At 39.4% G+C, this 20,008-nt stretch overlaps 1 protein-coding gene across 4 annotated transcripts in view; it reads left to right on the forward strand.

The window, feature by feature from the left end:
• Window positions 1–1,193: 1,193 nt before the first annotated feature.
• The window catches only part of LHFPL3 (LHFPL tetraspan subfamily member 3), a 712,959-nt gene continuing 694,144 nt past the window's right edge, over window positions 1,194–20,008 (forward strand). For all 4 annotated transcript variants that reach the window (XM_060196374.1, XM_060196373.1, XM_060196375.1 and 1 more), the window contains exon 1: window positions 1,194–1,865. In XM_060196374.1, coding sequence (XP_060052357.1) covers window positions 1,421–1,865 — 445 coding nt within the window. In that variant the 5' untranslated portion in view covers window positions 1,194–1,420. The remainder of the gene's footprint in view (window positions 1,866–20,008) is intronic.

Raw genomic sequence — 20,008 nt, forward strand, 5'->3', positions numbered from 1 at the left:
GAAGAAAGGAAAGTGAAAACATTAACACAAGACAACAGCACAAAATGCAGGTGTAAAGTGGCAATGTCACATGATAATAAAATGGCTTAGATATACTATGAAAACAATTTTCTGGTTATTCGAACTTTGCTTTATGTGTGTGGGGTGTGGGAAGTGGGGGGGGGGAGACTTGGAGGGTGCAATACCTGGCCCGGGAGAAAGATTTTCCGGTGTTGCTAATATTGTGTCCTCAGCACCACCCAGCATACTGGCTGTGCACCCTAGAAACTGGTCATAAATATCTGTGTATAACAAATGTTAACACTGGCCAAACTACCCAGTGTTTTCAGACTGTTTCTATGATACAAACATGAGCACGCCCTTACAGACCCCATCTATGTCAGGATTTGCGGTGAAAAAATAATCTGACTTAAAAGGCAAGTATAGGGGATTCATTTATTGACTAAGGCTTAGTTCTATCAGGCTGCAGAAGCAGGGAGGGGCTTGGGGCGAGGGGGCAGTGCGAACAGGAAACTGGCTCAGTATATCAGGTACAAGACCACACTTGAAGTGTGTCTTTTGCATAATTGCCTGCCAGGTTCCTGCCCTACCAACTTCTCTATCTCCACGCGAGGCAACAGACTCAAGGTAGAGGCTGTGTCCTGGCTGTGACAGGGATGTCTCTTGGGGGCGGTATGTTCCCTCTTTCTAGTAGGACGAGTCTCCCGCACCTGCCGGGCGCTGCCCCTCGCGCCTCCGCAAAGATGCAGAGGTCGAGGCACATTGCTGTGCGGAGCTGATAAAGCTCTGGGAATCAGCCTCCCGTGCTCTTCAGCCGACGCCAGCCTGGGGATCCTGGGATCCGTGTGGGTGCTCCGGCCCTCCCTTTGCCTGTCCCTTCCCAACTCCAGTCCGGCCACTAGGGGTTTTTCCAGGGTCAGCGCGGTTCTAGGCTCTCCGGGCACCCGCGGCGCGGGCTAGGAGGGGGCGGGGTGCGCAAGGCGGGAAGCCGAGCGAGCGCAGGGGGTGGGTGGGGGACGCTGGAGCTCGCGCAACACGCTTGCCCCGCACGGGATTTGCCGCCTTCAGCTGCAGCAGCTGCAGGGGCGGCGAGGAGGGAGGTGGAGGGTGGTGAGGAGGGCGAGCTCCCGGGCGGAGGAGGGAGGGGGGCGGAGGAGGGAGGGGAGCAGGGAGGGAGGGGAGCAGGGAGGGAGGAGAGCCGGGAAGCTGTGCCTGGCGAACCCGAGGGGTGCTCCGCGTTCCCCCGTCCTCCTTCCGGGAGCGAGAATGCAGACTCCGAAACTGGCGCTGCTGGGCTGAGGCGCAGGCAGGGGACTTGCAGCGCGCGCGGCTCCGTGAGTGTGTCTCCTGAGCGCGGAGAGGCGGGGGGAGGAGGAGGAAGAAGAGGAGGTGGAGGAGAAGGTGGAGGAGGAGGGGGAGAATGCCCGGAGCCTCGGCCGCTGCTGCTGCCGCCGCCGCCGCGATGCTCCCGGCTCAGGAGGCTGCCAAGCTCTACCACACTAACTATGTGCGGAACTCGCGGGCCATCGGCGTGCTGTGGGCCATCTTCACCATCTGCTTTGCCATCGTCAACGTGGTGTGCTTCATCCAGCCCTACTGGATTGGCGACGGCGTGGACACCCCGCAAGCCGGCTATTTCGGGCTCTTCCACTACTGCATCGGCAACGGCTTCTCCCGAGAGCTGACCTGCAGGGGCAGCTTCACGGACTTCTCCACGCTGCCCTCGGGCGCCTTCAAAGCCGCCTCCTTCTTCATCGGCCTCTCCATGATGCTCATCATCGCTTGCATCGCTTGCTTTACCCTCTTCTTCTTCTGCAACACGGCCACCGTGTACAAGATCTGTGCCTGGATGCAGCTCACCTCTGGTAAGTACGCTCTCACCTCTGCGGAGGCGGGGGACCCCCGGGCGCTGGAAGCCGGCAGGGGCCGGATTGGGAGGAAGAGGGGTGGCATGGGGGGCGGTGTGCGCGCCGTGGGGTGCCCGGCAACTTAATCTTCTTTTGCTCGGAAAGGGGGGGGAGAGTCCCGGGAAGCCTGGAACCCCCGGGGTTCCCCTGCACCCGCAGGAGCGCCTTGTCCCGAGGCTGTGCAGTACCCCCACCTCTGTGTGCAGGAGGACACCACCCAAAGGGGCGCGCCTGAGACTGGATTGCTGGGTTGTTGCTGGGCCGGGTTCGCTCGGAACTAAAGCTAAGAAGTGGCGGCTCAGGGACTAAAGAGGGACTGACAGAAGGAGGCGAAAAGCGGATTTGGAGGGGTTGTAGTGGAGGAGAGTCAGCCAGTTTTGCTTTTCTCTGGGACTGTTCCTGTCATTGCCTCATGAGGGTGACCGCGGCGGGAGATGGGGGGGGGGTGGAGTGAAATTGCGTCTCTCTGTCCCGAACAGTTAGTTAAGAACATTTTTTTGTTGTTGTTGTTAGCCATCTGGAAATGCATACATCTAAATTCTGTCTTGGGTTTCCCTTTTAAGAAAAATGCATCTTAACATGTACCCTTGTTCCCCAGTTTACTTGCTTCTCAGAGCAAAGGACCTTCCTTCCTTCTTTAAAGAGAAAGGTCTTGAAGGAAGCAAGGTTTTTCAAGACCTCAGTTTTTGGAGAAGTTGCTTTAGAGAGATGGGTAGAGAAGATACCCTATTTTATATATATATATATATATATATATATATATATATATATATATATATATATATATATATATTCTGATCACTCTTTATGCATGCTAAGATTGTTGTTAGTTGAGAACATAAAAAGTTCTTTTCCTTAGTATCAAAGTTACTTTTTAACCCAGAAAGGATGAGGGTGTATTTAGCGGTGACTTTGGAGAATGTCTCACTCTCTCTGCTAGTCACCTTGAATACCCTCCTCCATAAGACAGAGTTCAGTCTCACACACTTGGCAGTCTCCTGTTTGAACATTATTAGGGTTCTTTTGATTTTATGGATAGTCAAGTTGTGTTGGGATATAGTGTGTCTTAGGCAGTCAACGTTTTATTTGTTTATTTGGATTTACGTTTGAATTTTGTGGTTATTCCTATGTCAAGAAAGCTTTTTTTTTTTTTTTTTTTTGTGGTGGGAGTGGAGAAAGGCCTGAAGGGAGTAGGGCTTTGATCCCTGAGTTTGCCAGAATATTTATTGTAGGATGATTTAGTACTTCAAGGTGTTGAAGAAGAATGTCAAGGTTCATGATGTTATAGTGATAAAAGAAGCTGTGCGAGACTAGGGTGAAGTGTTCGTTCTATTGGAACTGTATCCCAGCTGATTTTGATTTGCCTAATACTTGGTGTATGCATCATAAATGCAAGAAATGAGTATCAGTAGAGAGCCACCTCCCAACACAGAACCATATCCCGCTAACACGCAAACATTCTATGATTTTCCTTCTGGTTTTCCATACCCCCACAACCCTTATTTTCAGTTAAAATGTTCACTTTCATGGCCATTTCAAGAACAGACTAATTTTGAGGTTTGCAGTGAAATCATAATTGTATCTGTTTGTGACACTTCTGCTTTGACTTTGAAGAAGCTTTAGGAAGAATTGACCCTGCACAGCTAATTTTAATTTCTCTAAGTTAAATGACCTATTTAGACTGGTGATTCAAACTAGATTGTTTTTCAAAGGTCTGAATGTAATCTGCAGGTAATTTTCAGCATATTCTTAGACACCTAATTTTTATAAGTATTTATACTCTAAACTCAGTTTCATTAAGGGAAAAAAGCCATATTTGGAAAAAACAGTTATAAAGTTAATCTGTACTACAACCATATATATATATATATATATATATATATATATATATATATATATGCTTCCTTAGATAAAGCACACACCCCAGAATTATGACCCTGAGGTAGTGAAATATGATATTTTTAAAAATTGACATTTTGTTTCTTGTATGTCACTGTAAAATGTTATACTAGGGAGAACATGGAGAGAGTATTAGGGTCTTGGTGCATGATGGTGGAAAAGGACTTACATTGGGGTGAAAGTGTTTTGCAGATGGTTAGGATGGGAGGATGGGAAATTGTACCCGTCTGTCAGCAACTGTACTGTGAACCATCCAGTCCCCAATAAATGATAAAACATTTAACAAAGATTTCATGGCATATAAGAAAGTGTGTGGGGAGAAATATGTTAAGATTGGACATGAATTTATATTTGTTGAACCTGGTTAATGGGTACTTGAGGTTCCTTATACTTATCACTCTACTTTTGCATATGTTTGAACGTTTCCATAACAAATGGTTTTTAGACTCCATCACAGCTGTTACACTAAACTTTTCCCCTGTGTATCTGGAGGATTCCAGATCCTTAAGTTCTTGACATATGAAATATTGATTTATTTCTATATGAAACACAAAAGGACATAATGTTATTAATTAATTAATAATTAGCTTATTAATAAAGTCAGAATGAATTATGGTGGGTCAATAAAGAAGGAAAATTGGATTCCCAGATTTTTATGGAATGGGCTAGAAAAATCTTTTTGGAGGCTCTTACATTTAATGTGGTTTTCAGAATTTGAAAACAATTTCATGGCACTAACAGGAAATTTAACTTATTGTAAGTTACGGTTAGAGTTTAATTTCTGACCTTTAGAACAGTCCACTTTAATACTAAGAAGCCACCTGATACTTATAAATGTACCTAGGCTAATCTCAAGTGTAATTGGCTGACTATGAGCAAGGAGCCTTAATGTACCATTTGCTTATTAGTGATTACTTAACCCTCATTGTCAATCAGATTGCCTGAGCACTTCAAACTATTAACATTGTAAGTCAGAGTCAAACATAATACAAAACCCCACAATAAAATGGTGAAGTGGGATACATTCTTAATGGCAATGCAAATCAGGAATCATTCTTTTTATCATTCTGAGTAGTAAACTAAAAAAGTACTTCATTTATTGAACCTGGAAATATCGTTGCTCTTCTATTTAGATGTGTGAAGTATATGTAGTTGATGGTATTGTTATGAACACCTGCCCTCTCTCATTTTCTTCCGCTCTCAATTGTTGTTAACCACAAGATAGTAAACCTGCTATCTTACTACTTCTTATGATCCTGTATTTATGATCCATGCATAATATGTACACTGAAGGCATGAAAATAATACACAAAGTAAATAATACCAATCAGAATGAAAACATTTCTCAAAGCGAATTTTTTTTTTTCAGTAACACTAAAAAGAGGTAAGTTTTTAATTAGTCAAGCATGGTGTTGGTGAGGACTTGATCGCTTTTTATATTTTGCTCTTTAAATCAGTATTTCAGTCACTTTCAAGATCTATTAATAGTCAAGTGACACGAATGTGTTTTCCTTGATTTACTAAGATACATGTGGAATTGTATCCAGACACCCAAGTGTTAACTGTTCTAGACCAAAAAATGATTCCTTGTAAGCTGAATAACACAGAATTTGGTTTTATTTTAATGTACACTACAGACAGATGTCTGAAGGAGGAGATACTTGCTTTTATCTATTAAATTGTCCAAATTCAGGTTGAATTTCCTTATTCTGGAGAGATAAGGATAGAAGAAGGGGTTACATTTGTCAGATCCTTTACCTCTTGTGTAGCAACATGAACTGCCATCAAGACAGCAAGAATCTATGGTAAGGGTTAAAGGCTGAATTGCTTAGTCACTTTCTTTTAGCTTCCCAGTCTTAGTTTTCCCGAGATTTTTTTTTTTTAAACCTGGCTTACTTTCTTATATTTTACAACTTTCATCATTTAGGTGAAACAAGACTTAACAGAGTTAGTCACATTTCTTTTTTAAAATTATTATTTATTTTACTTAGAGATAGCTAAAGAAAGACAGAGATGGAGATGAAGGGAGAGAGATCAGAGTACTATTAAGTGCTGGCTTATGGTGGTGCTGGGGATTGATCCTGGGACCTCTGAGCCTCAAGCATGAAAGTCTTTTGCATAACCATTATGTTGCATCTCTGGCCTGTCACTGAATTTCTTAGCCTGCAGGATGAACGAAGCTTTTGCAGTGTTACACTTTCTTTCATCATTGCATCTCTCTCTTCTTATATACCTCATTATCATCTGAGCTTATAAATGTGTCTGTGTGTTTACTGAGTATCTGTCCTCTTTGACACCTTGAGGGTTCCATATAACCAAATCTGTTTTTCTTCGGATTGCATAGAGATGAAGATCATGGACAGTGGTATAAAAAGATACTGTATAACCTGGGAAATTAGTCTGTCTGCACTTGTTATTCATATACAAAATAGGGCTGTCATTGTATTTACCTCAGGAGATTAAGTGCAAGAATTAAATGAGCTAAGGTAGATGCTACAACAGAGCCTGATGCAAAGTAAACAGGCACTATATGAGTATTAGGCATGGTTGTTATTCTTGTGTTATTAGTATTCTTATTTTAGCAGATAACTGATGTGTCTGCCATGTTGAGGTATTGAATAATTTTTGATGCGCTAATGAATTAAAAAAAGAACCAGTAAGTCAAAGAATGCATGGAGTAAAGAAGTTATTTAAAATTTCCCACATACCTTGTTAAGAAGTGAATGTTGCAGATCAAGAGATGGTGCAGTTGATAGAGTTGGATTTGCAAGCATGTGGTTTTAGCTAAATAAATATTATATATTTTTTAAAGAAGTGAATTCCATATACTTTGAAAGCTGTGATACTCACCTACTGGTTTGTGACATTAGCAGTCATCACAGTTCTATGATGCCAAAGGCTGTGAATTGACAGCTTTATTCATGAGCTTATTCTCAAATAGAGGCTTTTCTGCTGCATGACTGGTGATCTATATTATAAGACTGGGATCTAACCAATGGTAGCTTAGGAATCAGTATATTTTTCCTTTACTATTTATTTTCTCATACAAGAGTCACATTATTCAAAATGGAGATTTTTATATAAGAATCAAATGATCAAGCTAGAGCAGGGACAGATTCCAGTTGGATTTCATTATGTAATTCAGGAACCATTTGGACAGGAGAAGAGAATGTATCTTCCAGGATTTCCTATTTCCTTTCTAGGATGTCATTGCAAATGTGCTCTTATACTTGCTCTCTGTGTGTAGAGCTTTCATTGGAGTGTTTTGAAGAGGGAGAAAGTTTGGAATGAATTTACATGTAGCTTTGGCATTGGGGACCATTACTGGGACTTACATTTGTCCAGCAGTGCACATATGAGAAAGTAAGTTCTTACCTCAAAAGAGCTGCTACTCCATCCTAAATTCAAAGTTATGTTTTTTTTTCTTGCAAAGCATTTCAAATACCTTCATAAATGAAGAGAAAAGAATGTACCCTCTGTGAGGACAGTTTAAAAATTTTAATCTACATTCCATTTATAGAAAATTCCTATTTACTAAACCAGACTTTTGAGAAAATGATTTGCAGTGAGACATAAGAGGCTGATTTTTCCCTGTTGTTTCTTTGCTTTTATGTAATGTGACAAGAAATATGATAGTTGAAAAGATGTTTGAAAATATGAATATAAAAATGATGTCTATAATATCTAAGTAAATGTATCTGTGAAAATAACAGGTTTCCATGTAACCTGTAGAGCATATTTATAGATATCTTTTTCCCTTGGTACAACACATTACATTCAACATCTTCCTCTTGAAGTTTAAATACCAGTAAGTGCATATTTAGTCATGTAAATAATATGCATACATGCATATATACATACCTAACCAGAATGTGGCATCAGATGTTTAACATGCAAACAATTATTTAATAACTGTTGCTTTAATTTGATATGATCTGCTATTTAGTATAGAGACTTTTAGTGACCAGGCCATTATTTCATTTTATGTATAGACATTAGAAATGTTTCTAAGTGAGCAAAATCTAGAGAATAAGAAGAAATAGCAGAGCATATAGTTATAGTTGCAGTGTGTGGCTCAGTGCACTTCTTGTGTGTGGTGTGAAGAGATAAACTGTGGAGAGAGGAGTAGGGAGGCCTTCACATCACACTGGCAGGAAGCAGAGAATGCTCTAGAATTCTAATTTGGAGATTTAATAGTATGGAAACTTGGAGAGTTTTAAAGTGTAATTTTCATAATATATTTGAACTTTGGTGGTGATAGCTTTAATTAATGTGATTTTTCCCTCATACTAAGTCACTTGTACTTTTTATTGGATAGAGGAAAGACCAAGAAGCTAACCTTTATTTTTAATACTAACAAGAAGATACTAATAATGACAGAAACTAAGGAGCTGGTTGACATAAAAAAGAAGTTGCATTTACTTCATAAAGTTGTTATGAAAAGCCATCTGGTTCTTAAAAAAGGACATAAAACAATGTTCCCCACAATCTTAAATGCAGACAGTCTTCACTTAGTGATAGACTTCTGTTCCTGAAACCTGATGGATAAACAAATGTGTCAATAAACTACTGTATATTGTGCTATAGTATAAATGAGGGAAGTGAATTGTACTATGAGGTATACAATGAAGTACAAATATATGAACAGAAATGGTAGTATAGCGCACATTGATGGACTGGGGGCATAAGACTGATACCGAGTTTATGCAAGATAATTTCCTTAAAGCTGGTCAAAGAAGACAACTGTGCTGCTGTTTTCTTTGGCCAAAGTTTTCCTATATCACTACAATACCAAGGCATGAGGGAGCTGGTAACTCAGCTAGTAGGTAAACAAGTAAGTCAGGATTAGCTGCATTCACATATCATAAGGCTCTCAAATTATGACTCTATTATTATTCCTATTGTACAAGGTCGTGGTACTATTCATAGTTGAAATTGTAAATTGTTCTAACACTGATCTTGAGCATATTTTTCATCTCTCTTGTGGAAATGAAACAGAAAAATGAGTGGTTTACAAGGGGAATATAAGTAATGTTCTGACCAATAGGGACACAAAGCATATCTAGCAGAATTTTTAAAAAAGGAAGAAAACATTTTTTGAATTAGAGTTGTTTGTAGGAAATTACCAGGATGGGTCTTGTATACTTGGATTCTGAATTTTCCCTATCCACTGAAAGAAAATCTACCTCATACAAGGAAGAAATGTGTGTCTAGTAGGAGAAAAATTATTGTAAATGATAGGCTGAGTGAAATTAGACTAATGGTATAGTGTAGCTCAGCTATGGCCCTGAGTTCCAACCTCAGTACTACAGGGGAACTATTGAGTAGAGGAGTAGTATTGAAATCTCTTTCTCTCTCTCTCTCTCTCTCCATCTCTCTCCATCTCTCTGAATAAAAGAAACGAAAAACTTGAGGCTGGGTGGTAGCACACTTAATTGAATGCACATTACTGTGTGCAAGGACCCAGGTTAAAGCACCTGGTCCCTACATGCAGGGGGATGCTTCATTAACAGCGAAACAGTATAGCATGTCTGTCTGTCTGTCTCTCTCTTCCTCTTTTTTCCTCCCTCCTTTCCTCTCTCCATCTCTCCTCCCCTCCCTCCCTTCCTCTCCCCCATTTCAACATCTCTATGTTTCTACCCTAAATAATTTAATAAAATACAATAAATGAAAAACTTAACTCAAGTGTGGTATCGTCCATTAATCCATGCATGAGAACCTTAACTTAGTCCCTGGGACATCATTAAACAAACAAATGAACAAACAAGAAAACAGAAAAATAAAAGAGACCTCAGAAACAAGCATCCACAACACAATTAAGCAAGAAAAGTTTCTACATTTTTTTTTGTTCTATTAGCAAAGCTTTTGGTGCAGAGAGAAGTGTTAAGGGAACACAACTTTGGCTTTAATATAAAATGCACCATAGGCCCAGTTATCTGAATGTAACTTTTTGTGCAAATTAGTCAGGTGGGGATACTATGTATGGCCCAATTTTGGTTTCAGTGAAGATCTAGAGCAATAAAAAAAAACTAGAGCAAAAAAATCAAAATAAGAATATATATATATATATATATATATATATATATATATATATATAATCATTGACAGAAGGCTTGGTATTTGAGAAACAGATAAATAGATCCAGCTGTGAGTAATGACAGGGACAAAGAAAACTGACACCAAAAATAAATAAGGTATGAATGGAAAAGACATGAAGAAATCAAGGTTAAGAAGCCTGTGGAATTTGATACTATCAAAAACTTGTTGAATTTGATACTCCAATGGCTTAAATATGTATTGGCCCAGGACAAACAGAGTGTTGGAATGTGCATTATGGTGCAAATCTATGTAGACATTCCAACTTCTAAGAAAGAAAAATGAATCCCCTTGATATCAGGGAGTTATAATAGATTCTAAAATAAAGCTATTCAGAGAGGTGACTGAACTTCTTGTATGGTAGATGAAAATATGGGAAGGATTAAAATAATCCGACCTAAGAAAGAAAAGGTCATTGTTAAATTCAATATGAAGCATTCCTATAGTTTCTTTTTGAAAGTCTAGTTAAAGATTGTGGAGCTAAATTGATTTCTATAAGACATTTAATGGTGAAAAGAAACTTATAGTGAGCACTTAGGGTAAATGTATTTACAGGGTACTTTAAAAATATAGGTAGTTATAAGATAGATCAACTAAACTTTATACAGATTTTGATGATTAATAGCCAGCTATCTTAATAACAAATAGATCTGTTTCATATCAAACATTAGGTTTAAAAACTTCATAGAGGAAGTAATGTGTTTAGCAATTTTCTCATTTTCTACATATACGATAATAGTAAATACTGCTGAATAGCTACCACTTAACATTTAAAAAATTTAACTGGCAGAATTAATACTTTACTGTCGACAGTAGGTACAGTTGTTGGTACATGTGTAAAATTTCTCAGCTTTCTGCAAATCACTTTAACCCCCCCCCCCCATCCTCCTTCACCATCAGGCACCAGGACCTGAAGTGCTCCCAGCTCCCCAGAGTCCTTTACTTTGGTATAGTACACCAAACCCAGTTCAAGTTCTGCTACACTTGTGTTTCCCCTTTCTATTCTTATTTCTCAACTTTTGTCTATGAGTGAGATCATCCAATATTCATCCTTCTCTTTCTGGCTTATCTCACTTAACATGATTCCTTCAAGCTCCATCCAAGATGAGGTAAAGAAGGAGAATCCATCATTTTAAAGAGCAGTCTGGAGAACTCTCAGAAGGCTAGAAAAATGTACCCACCATAAGGACCCTGCAATTCCTCTCCTGGGGATATATCCTAAGGAACCAAACATACGCATGCTTACATTTTTTTAAAAAAAAACTTTAGTTTAGTTAACCTCCACAATAATCCTACAAGATAAGTATCATCACACACTTTTTTTTTTTGATGATGACATTCTGGTCAAGACAACAGTCATAGGACCAGTATATAGTTTGAGCAAACTCAGACTCTTCTCTTGCACTATAGTACACTGCCTCTTAGTCTGAGAGATCCTACATATCTAGCCAGAATTGTACTTTGGAAGAATTGAGACTAACTTTTCTGATTCCAAATGCAGTGCTATTTCTACCACTTTATTTTTCTTCCCAGCCTGATGTGCATTTAAGTCTTCAATGTTCATTTTTACACTCTATATCAAAATTAAGGGGGAAATTTGTTATGCAGGAAAATATTATTTATATGTTTATCAGCATTCCTTATTCAAGGATATTTAGGTATGGTATTCCTCACCCCATCCTTTTAAATTTTCTTTTTTTTTCTTTTTTATTTAAGAAAGGATTAATTAACAAAACCATAGGGTAGGAGGGGTACAATTCCACACAATTCCCACCATCCAATCTCCATATCCCACCCCCTCCCCTGATAGCTTTCCCATTCTCTATCCCTCTGGGAGCATGGACCCAGGGTCATTGTGGGTTGCAGAAGGTAGAAGGTCTGACTTCTGTAATTGCTTCCCTGCTGAACATGGGTGTTGACTGGTCAGTCCATACTCCCAGTCTGCCTCTCTCTTTCCCTAGTAGGATGGGTCTCTGGGGAAGCGGAGCTCCAGGACACATTGGTGGGGTCTTCATTCAGTCCAGGGAAGCCTGGCCGGCATCATGATGACATCAGGAACCTGGTGACTGAAAAGAGAGTTAACATACAAAGCCAAACAAATTGTTGAGCAATCATGGACCCAAAGCTTGGAATAGTGGAGAGGAAGTGTTAGGGGGGTACTCACTGCAAACTTTAGTGTACTTCTGCTTTCAGGTATATATTTTACAGTAGTTTACGGATACGTGTGAACATATGCTCTCTCTCTCATAGAAACTGGTGTATATTTAGGTTTTGGGTCTTTGTTAGAAAGTGAACCACCTGAGATGGAATTAGAGTATACTATGAAAGGAAAGGTCTCACCCGAGTAATGAAGCTGAAGGGTTGTCATTCCACACGTGAAGTCTCTGGACACAGTCTGAAGTGAAGCATGTTGAGGTGGCAATCGTTGTGTTGGTTAGGTTGTGATCAGCAGATGCAATATTATTTGATATGGATTGGGAGAGGCATACGGGAAAGTGGGCCCTATCTAAGGGTTCCAGGACTAGGGGAAATAGAGGCTCTATAGTGGAGATGTGAGGTTCCTTCTGTCTTAGGGTTCAAAAAGACAATTGATAGTTAAGGTTATCATCACATTATTTGGTAATTGGGTTAACTTTGAAAAGTCCTTTTGTTAGGGTTTTCTGTACAGTACCCAGTATCTTGTATATAGCTGTGCTATTGGTTGCTTCTGATCTACTTGGTCTAGGCTTTTGAGAGAGTCCGCATATCAAATACACAGCCTATATATTAAAAAGATTCAGTTTGTGTTTTGAAAAACTTCGAGACATACAATTAATTTTCCCCCTCTCATTTCAATTAACTAGTGATTTATATGACTACATTTTACTAGGCGTGTACATAAACACCATTCCCACCACCAAAAGACTGTGACCCATGCCTCCCACCCACTCCCACCCCCCACTGGCCCAGGAAACTGCATGTCTACCCCTCACCACAGGGTTTTTACTTTGGTGCCCTACTTATAGTTTGTTCAGGTCCTGCTTTTAGTTTCCCTTTCAGATCTTCTTAGTCAACTTCTGTTGATGAGTAGGATCATCCCATACTCATCTTTATCTTTCTGACTTAGCTCACTTAACATAATTCCTTCTAGCTCTGACCAAGATGGGTCAGAGAGGGTGGGTTCATTGTTTTTGATAGCTGCATAGTATTCCATTGTGTATATATGCCACAGCTTTCTCAGCCACTCATTTGTTGTTGGGCACCTGGGTTGCTTCCAGGTTTTAGCTATTATGAATTTTGCTGCTATGAACATAGGAGTACACACCTCTTTTTGGTTGGGTGTTATGGAGTCCTTGGGGTATAACCCCAGGAGAGGAATTACTGGATCATATGGAAGGTCCATGTCTAGTAGTCTGAGAGTTTTCCAGACTGCTCTCCACAGAGGCTGTACCAATTTACATTCCCAGCAGCAATGTAAGAGGGTTCTCTGTCCCCACAACCTCTCCAGCATTTGTTGCTGCTGTCCTTTTTGATGTATGCCGTTCTTACAGGAGTGAGGTGGTATCTTAGTGTTGTCTTAATTTGCATTTCTCTGACAATCAGTGACTTAGAGCAGTTTTTCATATGTCTATTAGCCTTTTGGATCTTCTCGGTAGTGAATGTTTTGTTCATATCCTTTGCCCATTTATGGATGGGGTCATTTGGTATTTTGGTGCTAAGTTTGCTGAGCTCTTTATAGATTTTGGTGATTAGTTTCTTGTCTGATGTATGGCATGTGAAGATCTTCTCCCATTCTGTGAGGGGTCTCTTTGTTTGTTTAACAGTTTCTTTGGATGTGCAGAAGCTTCTCAATTTTCTGCTTTAGTCTTCCTTGCAATTGGGTTTGATTCATCAAAGATGTCCTTGAGGTGTATGTGGGTAACTGTTTTACCAATGTTTTCCTCTAAGTATTTGATTGTTTCTGGTCTGACATCTAAGTCTTTGATCCATTTGAAGTTGATTTTTGTTTCTGGTGAGATAAAGTGGTTCAATTTCATTCTTCTGCATGTTACAACCCAGTTTTCCCAGTACCATTTATTGAAGAGAGCCTCCTTTTTCCATTTAATTCTTGGGCCCCCTTATAAAAGATTCAATGTCCATAGGTGTGGGGATTTATTTCTGGGCTTTCAATTCTGTTCTACTGGTCTGTGTGCCTATTTTTGTTCCAGTACCATGCTGTTTTGATGATGATGGCTTTATAATATAGTTTAAGGTCTGGGAGTGTGATGCCTCCATTTCTGTTTCTTTTCCTTAAGATGGTTTTGGCAATTCTAGGTGTTTTCAGGTTCCAGATAAATGATTGTAGTGTTTGTTCTATTCTATTAAAGAAGCTTGGTGGAACTTTGATGGGTATTGCATTAAATTTGTATGTGGCTGTGGGGAGAATATTCATTTTGATGATATTTATTCTTCCAACCCATGAGCATGGGATATCTTTCCATTTCTTGGTATCAGTTTCTATTTCCTTGAGTAGCGACTCATAGTTTTCAGCATACAAGTCTTTCACTTCTTTGGTCAACTTTATTCCTAGGTATTTGATTGATTTTGATGAGACAGTAAATGGGAGTGATTTCTGGATGTCTTCTTCTTCAGATTTAGTGTTTGCATAAAGAAATGCCACTGATTTTTGTACATTGATTTTGTAGCCTGATACCTTGTTATATTGCCTAATAACTTCCAGTAGTTTTCTACTGGATTCTTTAGGTTTTTCTATGTATACTATCATATCATCTACAAATAGTGAGAGCTTGACTTCTTCCCTTCCAATCTGTATTCCTTTGATTTCTTTCTCTTGCCTGATTGCTATGGCAAGAACTTCCAATACTGTGTTGAAGAGTAACGTTGACAGTGGATAGCCCTGTCTAGTCCCCGATCTGAGGGGGAATGCTTTCAGCTTCTGTCCATTGAGGATGATGTTGGCTGTGTTTGCTATATATAGACTCCACTATCTTGAGGAATTTTCCATCTATTCCCATTTTTTGTAGAGTTTTGAGCATGAACGGGTGTTGGATTTTGTCAAAGGCTTTCTCTGCATCTATTGAGATAATCATGTGGTTTTTGGCTTTGCTTTTATTGATGTGGTGAATGACATTGATTGAATTACGGATGTTGGACTTGCCTTGCATTCCTGGGATGAATCCCACTTGGTGTGATGAACAGTCTTTTTGATATGTTGCTGTATCTGGTTGGCCAAGATCTTGTTTAATATTTTGGCATCTATGTTCATCAGAGATATTGGTCTGTAGTTTTCCTTTTTTGTTCTGTCCCTATCAGCTTTTGGTATCAGGGTGATGTGATGTTGGCTTCATAGAAGGTGGAAGGGAGGATTCCTGTTTCTTCAATCTTATGGAAAAGCTTCAGAAGTATGGGTACTAACTGTTTCCTGAATGTTTTGTAGAATTCATTTGTGAAGCCATCTGGTCCAGGACTTTTGTTGTTGGGGTGGTTCTTAATAATGGTTTCAATTTCTTTTTTGTGATTGGTGCATTTAGATTTTGTAGTTCTTCTTGGTTCAGTTTTGGAAGGGCATATGCTTCTAGGAATTGTTGCATTTCTTCCAGATTCTCTAGCTTTGTCGCGTATAGTTCTTTATAGATGTTTTGCAGGATTCTCTGGATTTCTGTGGTGTCAGTTGTGATATCTCCTCCATCGTTTACAATTCTATTAATTTGAGTCTTCTCTCTTTTTTGATTGGTGAGTCTGGCTAGGGGTTTGTCAATTTTGTTTAATCATTCAAAGAACCAACATTTGGCTTCATTGATCTTTTGTATGGTTCTTTTATTTTCAATGTTATTTATTTCTGCTCTAACTTTAGTGATTTCTGTCCTTCTGGTTGCCTTAGGGTTCCTTTGTTCCTCTTCCTCTAAGTCCTTGAGGTGTGCAGTAAGGTCGTTCATTTGAGCTTCTTCTTGGTGTTTAATATGTGAGAGTATGGCTATAAGCTTCCCTCTCAGTACTGCTTTAGCTGTGTCCCAAATATTTTGATATGTTGTGTCTTCATTTTCATTTGTTTCCAGGAACATTTGAATTTTCTGTTTGAGTGAATCTGTGATCCAGTGGTTCTTAAGGAGTATGATGTTTAGTTTCCAAATTCTGTGACTTTTAATAATTTTCTCTTTGTTGTTAAATGTTAGTTTTACTCCACTGTGGTCTGATAAGATACTTGGGATGATTTCAATGCTCTTGAATTTATTGATGCTGTCTTTGTGGCCTAACATGTGGTCTATGCTTGAGTATGTGTTATGTGGATTTGAAAAGAAGGTGTATTCCAGTTTTTTGGGGTGGAGGAGTCTGAAAAAGTCCAAGAGGTCTAGTCTGTCGATCTCTTCATTCAATTCTCTTGTATCTTTATTGGTTCTCTGCTTTGTTGATCTGTCTAAGTGTGAGAGTGGGGTATTGAAGTCTCCCACTATTATTGTATTACTATTGATGTATTTTTGAAATTCTTTCAGAAGATGCTTAATGTATTTAGATGGTCCCTCATTGGGTGCATAGATGTTAATAATTGTTAAGTCTTCTTGGCTAATTGATCCTCTAATCATTATGTAATGTCCTTGCCTATCTTTTATTACTTTATTTAATTTAAAATCTATCGTGTCTGAGATGAGAATGGCTGTTCCTGCCCTTTTTTGTGGACCGTTAGCCTGTATGATAGTGTTCCATCCTTTCACTTTAAGTCTGTGTTTATCTTGTTGTGACAGATGGGATTCTTGCAAGCAGCATATGGTTGGGTTATGTTTTCTGATCCATCCCCCCACCCTGTGCCTTTTGATGGGTGAGTTTAAGCCATTGACATTTATTGATATTATGGATTTAATGTATTGTAGTGCCATTGTTCTAAAAAACAATTTGTTTACTCTGATATATTGCAAGTATTATAGTGATGTTCTTGTTTATAAGAGGTCTTTTAGCACCTCTTTCAGGGCCGGCTTGGTGATGGTTGCCTCCTTTAACTGTTGTTTGTCTAAGAAGGTTTTGATCCCTCCATCTAGTTTGAATGAAAGTCTAGCAGGATATATTATCCTTGGTTGAAACCCTTTTTCATTCAGGGCTCGATAGATATCTTGCCACTCCCTTCTGGCTTTTAGAGTTTGAGTGGAGAAATCTGCAGATAGTCTTATGGGTTTTCCCCTGTATGTGACTTTTTGTTTCTCTCTTGCAGCCTTTAGGATCCTTTCTTTATCCTTACTTCTTCTCATTGTGACTATGATGTGTCTTGGTGTCTTCAGGTCTGGGTTGATTCTGTTTGGTACTCTCTGGGCCTCTTGAACCTTGATATCCTTTCTGTTATTCAGGTCTGGGAAGTTTTCTTGTATTATTTCCTCTAGAATGTTTGCTTCCCCTTCCTCTCTTTCTTCCTCTGGCAGGCCAATTATACGAATGTTACTTCTTTTGAGATCATCCCATATGTCTCTGTTGTTGTTTTCAGTGTCTCTCAATCTCTTTTTAAGCTCTTTCACCTCATTCTTTGTTTTCTGTAACTCATCCTTTGTCTGACTAATTCTGTTTTCTGCTTCTGCTAGTCTGCTTTCCCTTGCCTCAGCTTCTTTCTTCATTACAGCTATTTCAGCTTTCAGTTCTCTAATTGCCTCAAGATAATCAGTATTTTCTTTGGGGGGTCTCAACTGTTGTTTCCCTAATACTGCCATTCCTTTCCTCCAATGTTGTTTTCATTTCTGTGATTAATAAGTTTATTATTGCTTGCATACCTTTCTTATCTATGGTTACTTCTGGCTGATTTGTAGTTTCTTCTGGGCTCTTGTCTTCATTCATTGGAGTAGCAGTTTTGTTTTTGATCTACCATTTTTTTTATTTATGTGTTTCTTTTTTTTTATGCTCTATTGTTCCTCAGTTGTTGTGTCTTGAGTACAAGCAACACTGTACTAAATACCTTTATGACAATTGCTCTCACCAACCTCAGGAATTACAGTAACAACTGAAGCAAGTATTGAAGCAGTTTAATCAGTACCAGTCAGCCAAACAATTTCTCCACTCTGTGAAAAAATAGTAACCAAATCCCAGTGAATAAGAAAGAGAAAAGAAAGAAAGGATAGCAAGAATAGACAGTTATGCGAATCTACTATCCACTGTATATTCTAGGGGTAACAAGAAGGGAAAAGGAAGTAGAGCAGAGATACACACATAGAGAGTCCACTCTGATTCAGATTTCTTCCCCAAAATAATTCAGAAATTCAGAAAGGCAAAGCAGAAGGAAGAAGTGTATGACAAGATAAAAAAAAAAAAAGAAAAAAAAGAAAACAGAGACGAGAGAGAAAAGAGAAAAGATAAGAAAAAGAGCTGCTATTAAAGAGCAGTGAAAGGAAAGTTTTTTTGATTACTTTATTTTTAATTTAATTTAATTTAATTTAATTTTTTTAATTAGCTAGGAGGAGGAGGAGGGAAGCGAGAGTCTGTTGAGGAGGTAGGAGCAACGAGACAAGTTCCTTCCACAATAGATAAGATGCCCACTACCCTTGCAATGAAAGATACCCTAAGAGTTAATTCTGATCAACCTATGGGGGGGAATATATATGCCTTCACATATTACCAATAATAAAATAGAGCAGGGTAAAAACAAAACAAAACAAAACAAAACCTTATCCCAGATTACCTCAAATCTCCTGATCAGAGGCAGCTGATTGTTAAGAAAGAGAAAAAAAAAAAACAAAAAAACCTCAGGACTAGACAAGGATAGCTGAAATAGACAGTTATGTAGATCTACTATCCACTGTATATTCTAGGGGTAGCTAAAGGAGCAAGAGATGTTGAGCAGAGATTCTTGCAGTGAGAGTCCAACTCTGAGTCAGAATTCTTCCCCAAAATAATTCCCAAATGTGTATTAGTGAATTCAAAAAAGCTCACTGTTTGGTGGTGTGGTGGATGGGGCCTGTGGCTTTGGAAGCTGTAGGATTAAGGAAGAAAGGATGGCAAGAATGGGAAAAAGAAAAAATAAAGAAAGAGAGAGAAAAAAGAAAAAGATAAGAAAAAGAATAGTCATAATTGCGCGGTGAAAGGAAAGAGTTTTTTTAAAATTTATTTTTAATTATTTAATTAGCTATTCGGGGTGAGGTGGGGGGCAGTTGGCTACTTAGAAAGAAAAAAGGCCAGAGGTTTCAGAAGGGTATAGACTTAGAACGAGTGATACTCCCTGGTGGGACAGGAATTTTGGTAAAGAAAGGGGCTCAGCAGTGGAGCCTGCTAGGAGCTGGTCCCCAGGGACTGGTTATGGGGGGGTAAGGGGGTGTAGGTGTGCTTAATAATTTAAAAGAAAGAAAAAAAATTTTTCCCCTTTTTTTCTACTCTATATTTTAACCCAAATTAAGTTATAGTCACCTCCTTGGTGTCACTGCTAGGATCCCTTATTGACTGGCCTACTAAAGTCAGAAAATCCTACCGTTTCCAGGAGATGTGGTCAGAGCTCAAGCCACTAGCAGCTTCTCAGTCTGCCATCTTCTGGGAACCCCTTTTTAATTTTCATAACTTAGAGCCCAGGCTGTTATTTACCCATAATGTCCTGTTGGTTATGTCTAAGATTTCATTGCTATTGTTTTGAGATTGTGAGTTCTTTTTTTCAAAAGCTTATATTTATTTTGGATAGAGACAGAAAAATTGAGAGGGAACAGGGAGGTAGAGAAAGGAAGAGAGGGTCCTGGGCAGTGGCTCACCAAGTTAAGTGCACATACTATGAAGTGCAAAGACCCCTCCTGGCCCCCCACCTGCAGGGGGGCCACTTCACAAGTGGCAGGTGTCTCTCTTTCTCCCCTCCCCTCTCAATTTCTATTCCATCCAAAAAAAAAAATGGCTACAAGAGCATTGGATTCATAGTGCAGGCACTGAGACCCAGTGATAACCCTGGAGGCCAAAAAAAAAGGAAGGGAAGAGAAAAGAGACACCTGTAGCACTGCTTTACTGATTGTGAAGCTTTTCCCATGCAGATAGGGACTGAGGGCTTGAATTTGTGTCTTTGTGCACTGTAACATGCATGCTCTACTGGTTGGTACACTGCCTGGTCCCATACTGTGAGTTCCTGAAGGCCAAGAGAAAATGTTATCAATCCCAACTTTCTGTCCTATGTTTCTGCCAAATCA

This window comes from Erinaceus europaeus, chromosome 8, assembly GCF_950295315.1.
Source record: "Erinaceus europaeus chromosome 8, mEriEur2.1, whole genome shotgun sequence".
In the NCBI taxonomy this organism is placed as follows: Eukaryota; Metazoa; Chordata; class Mammalia; order Eulipotyphla; family Erinaceidae; genus Erinaceus; species Erinaceus europaeus.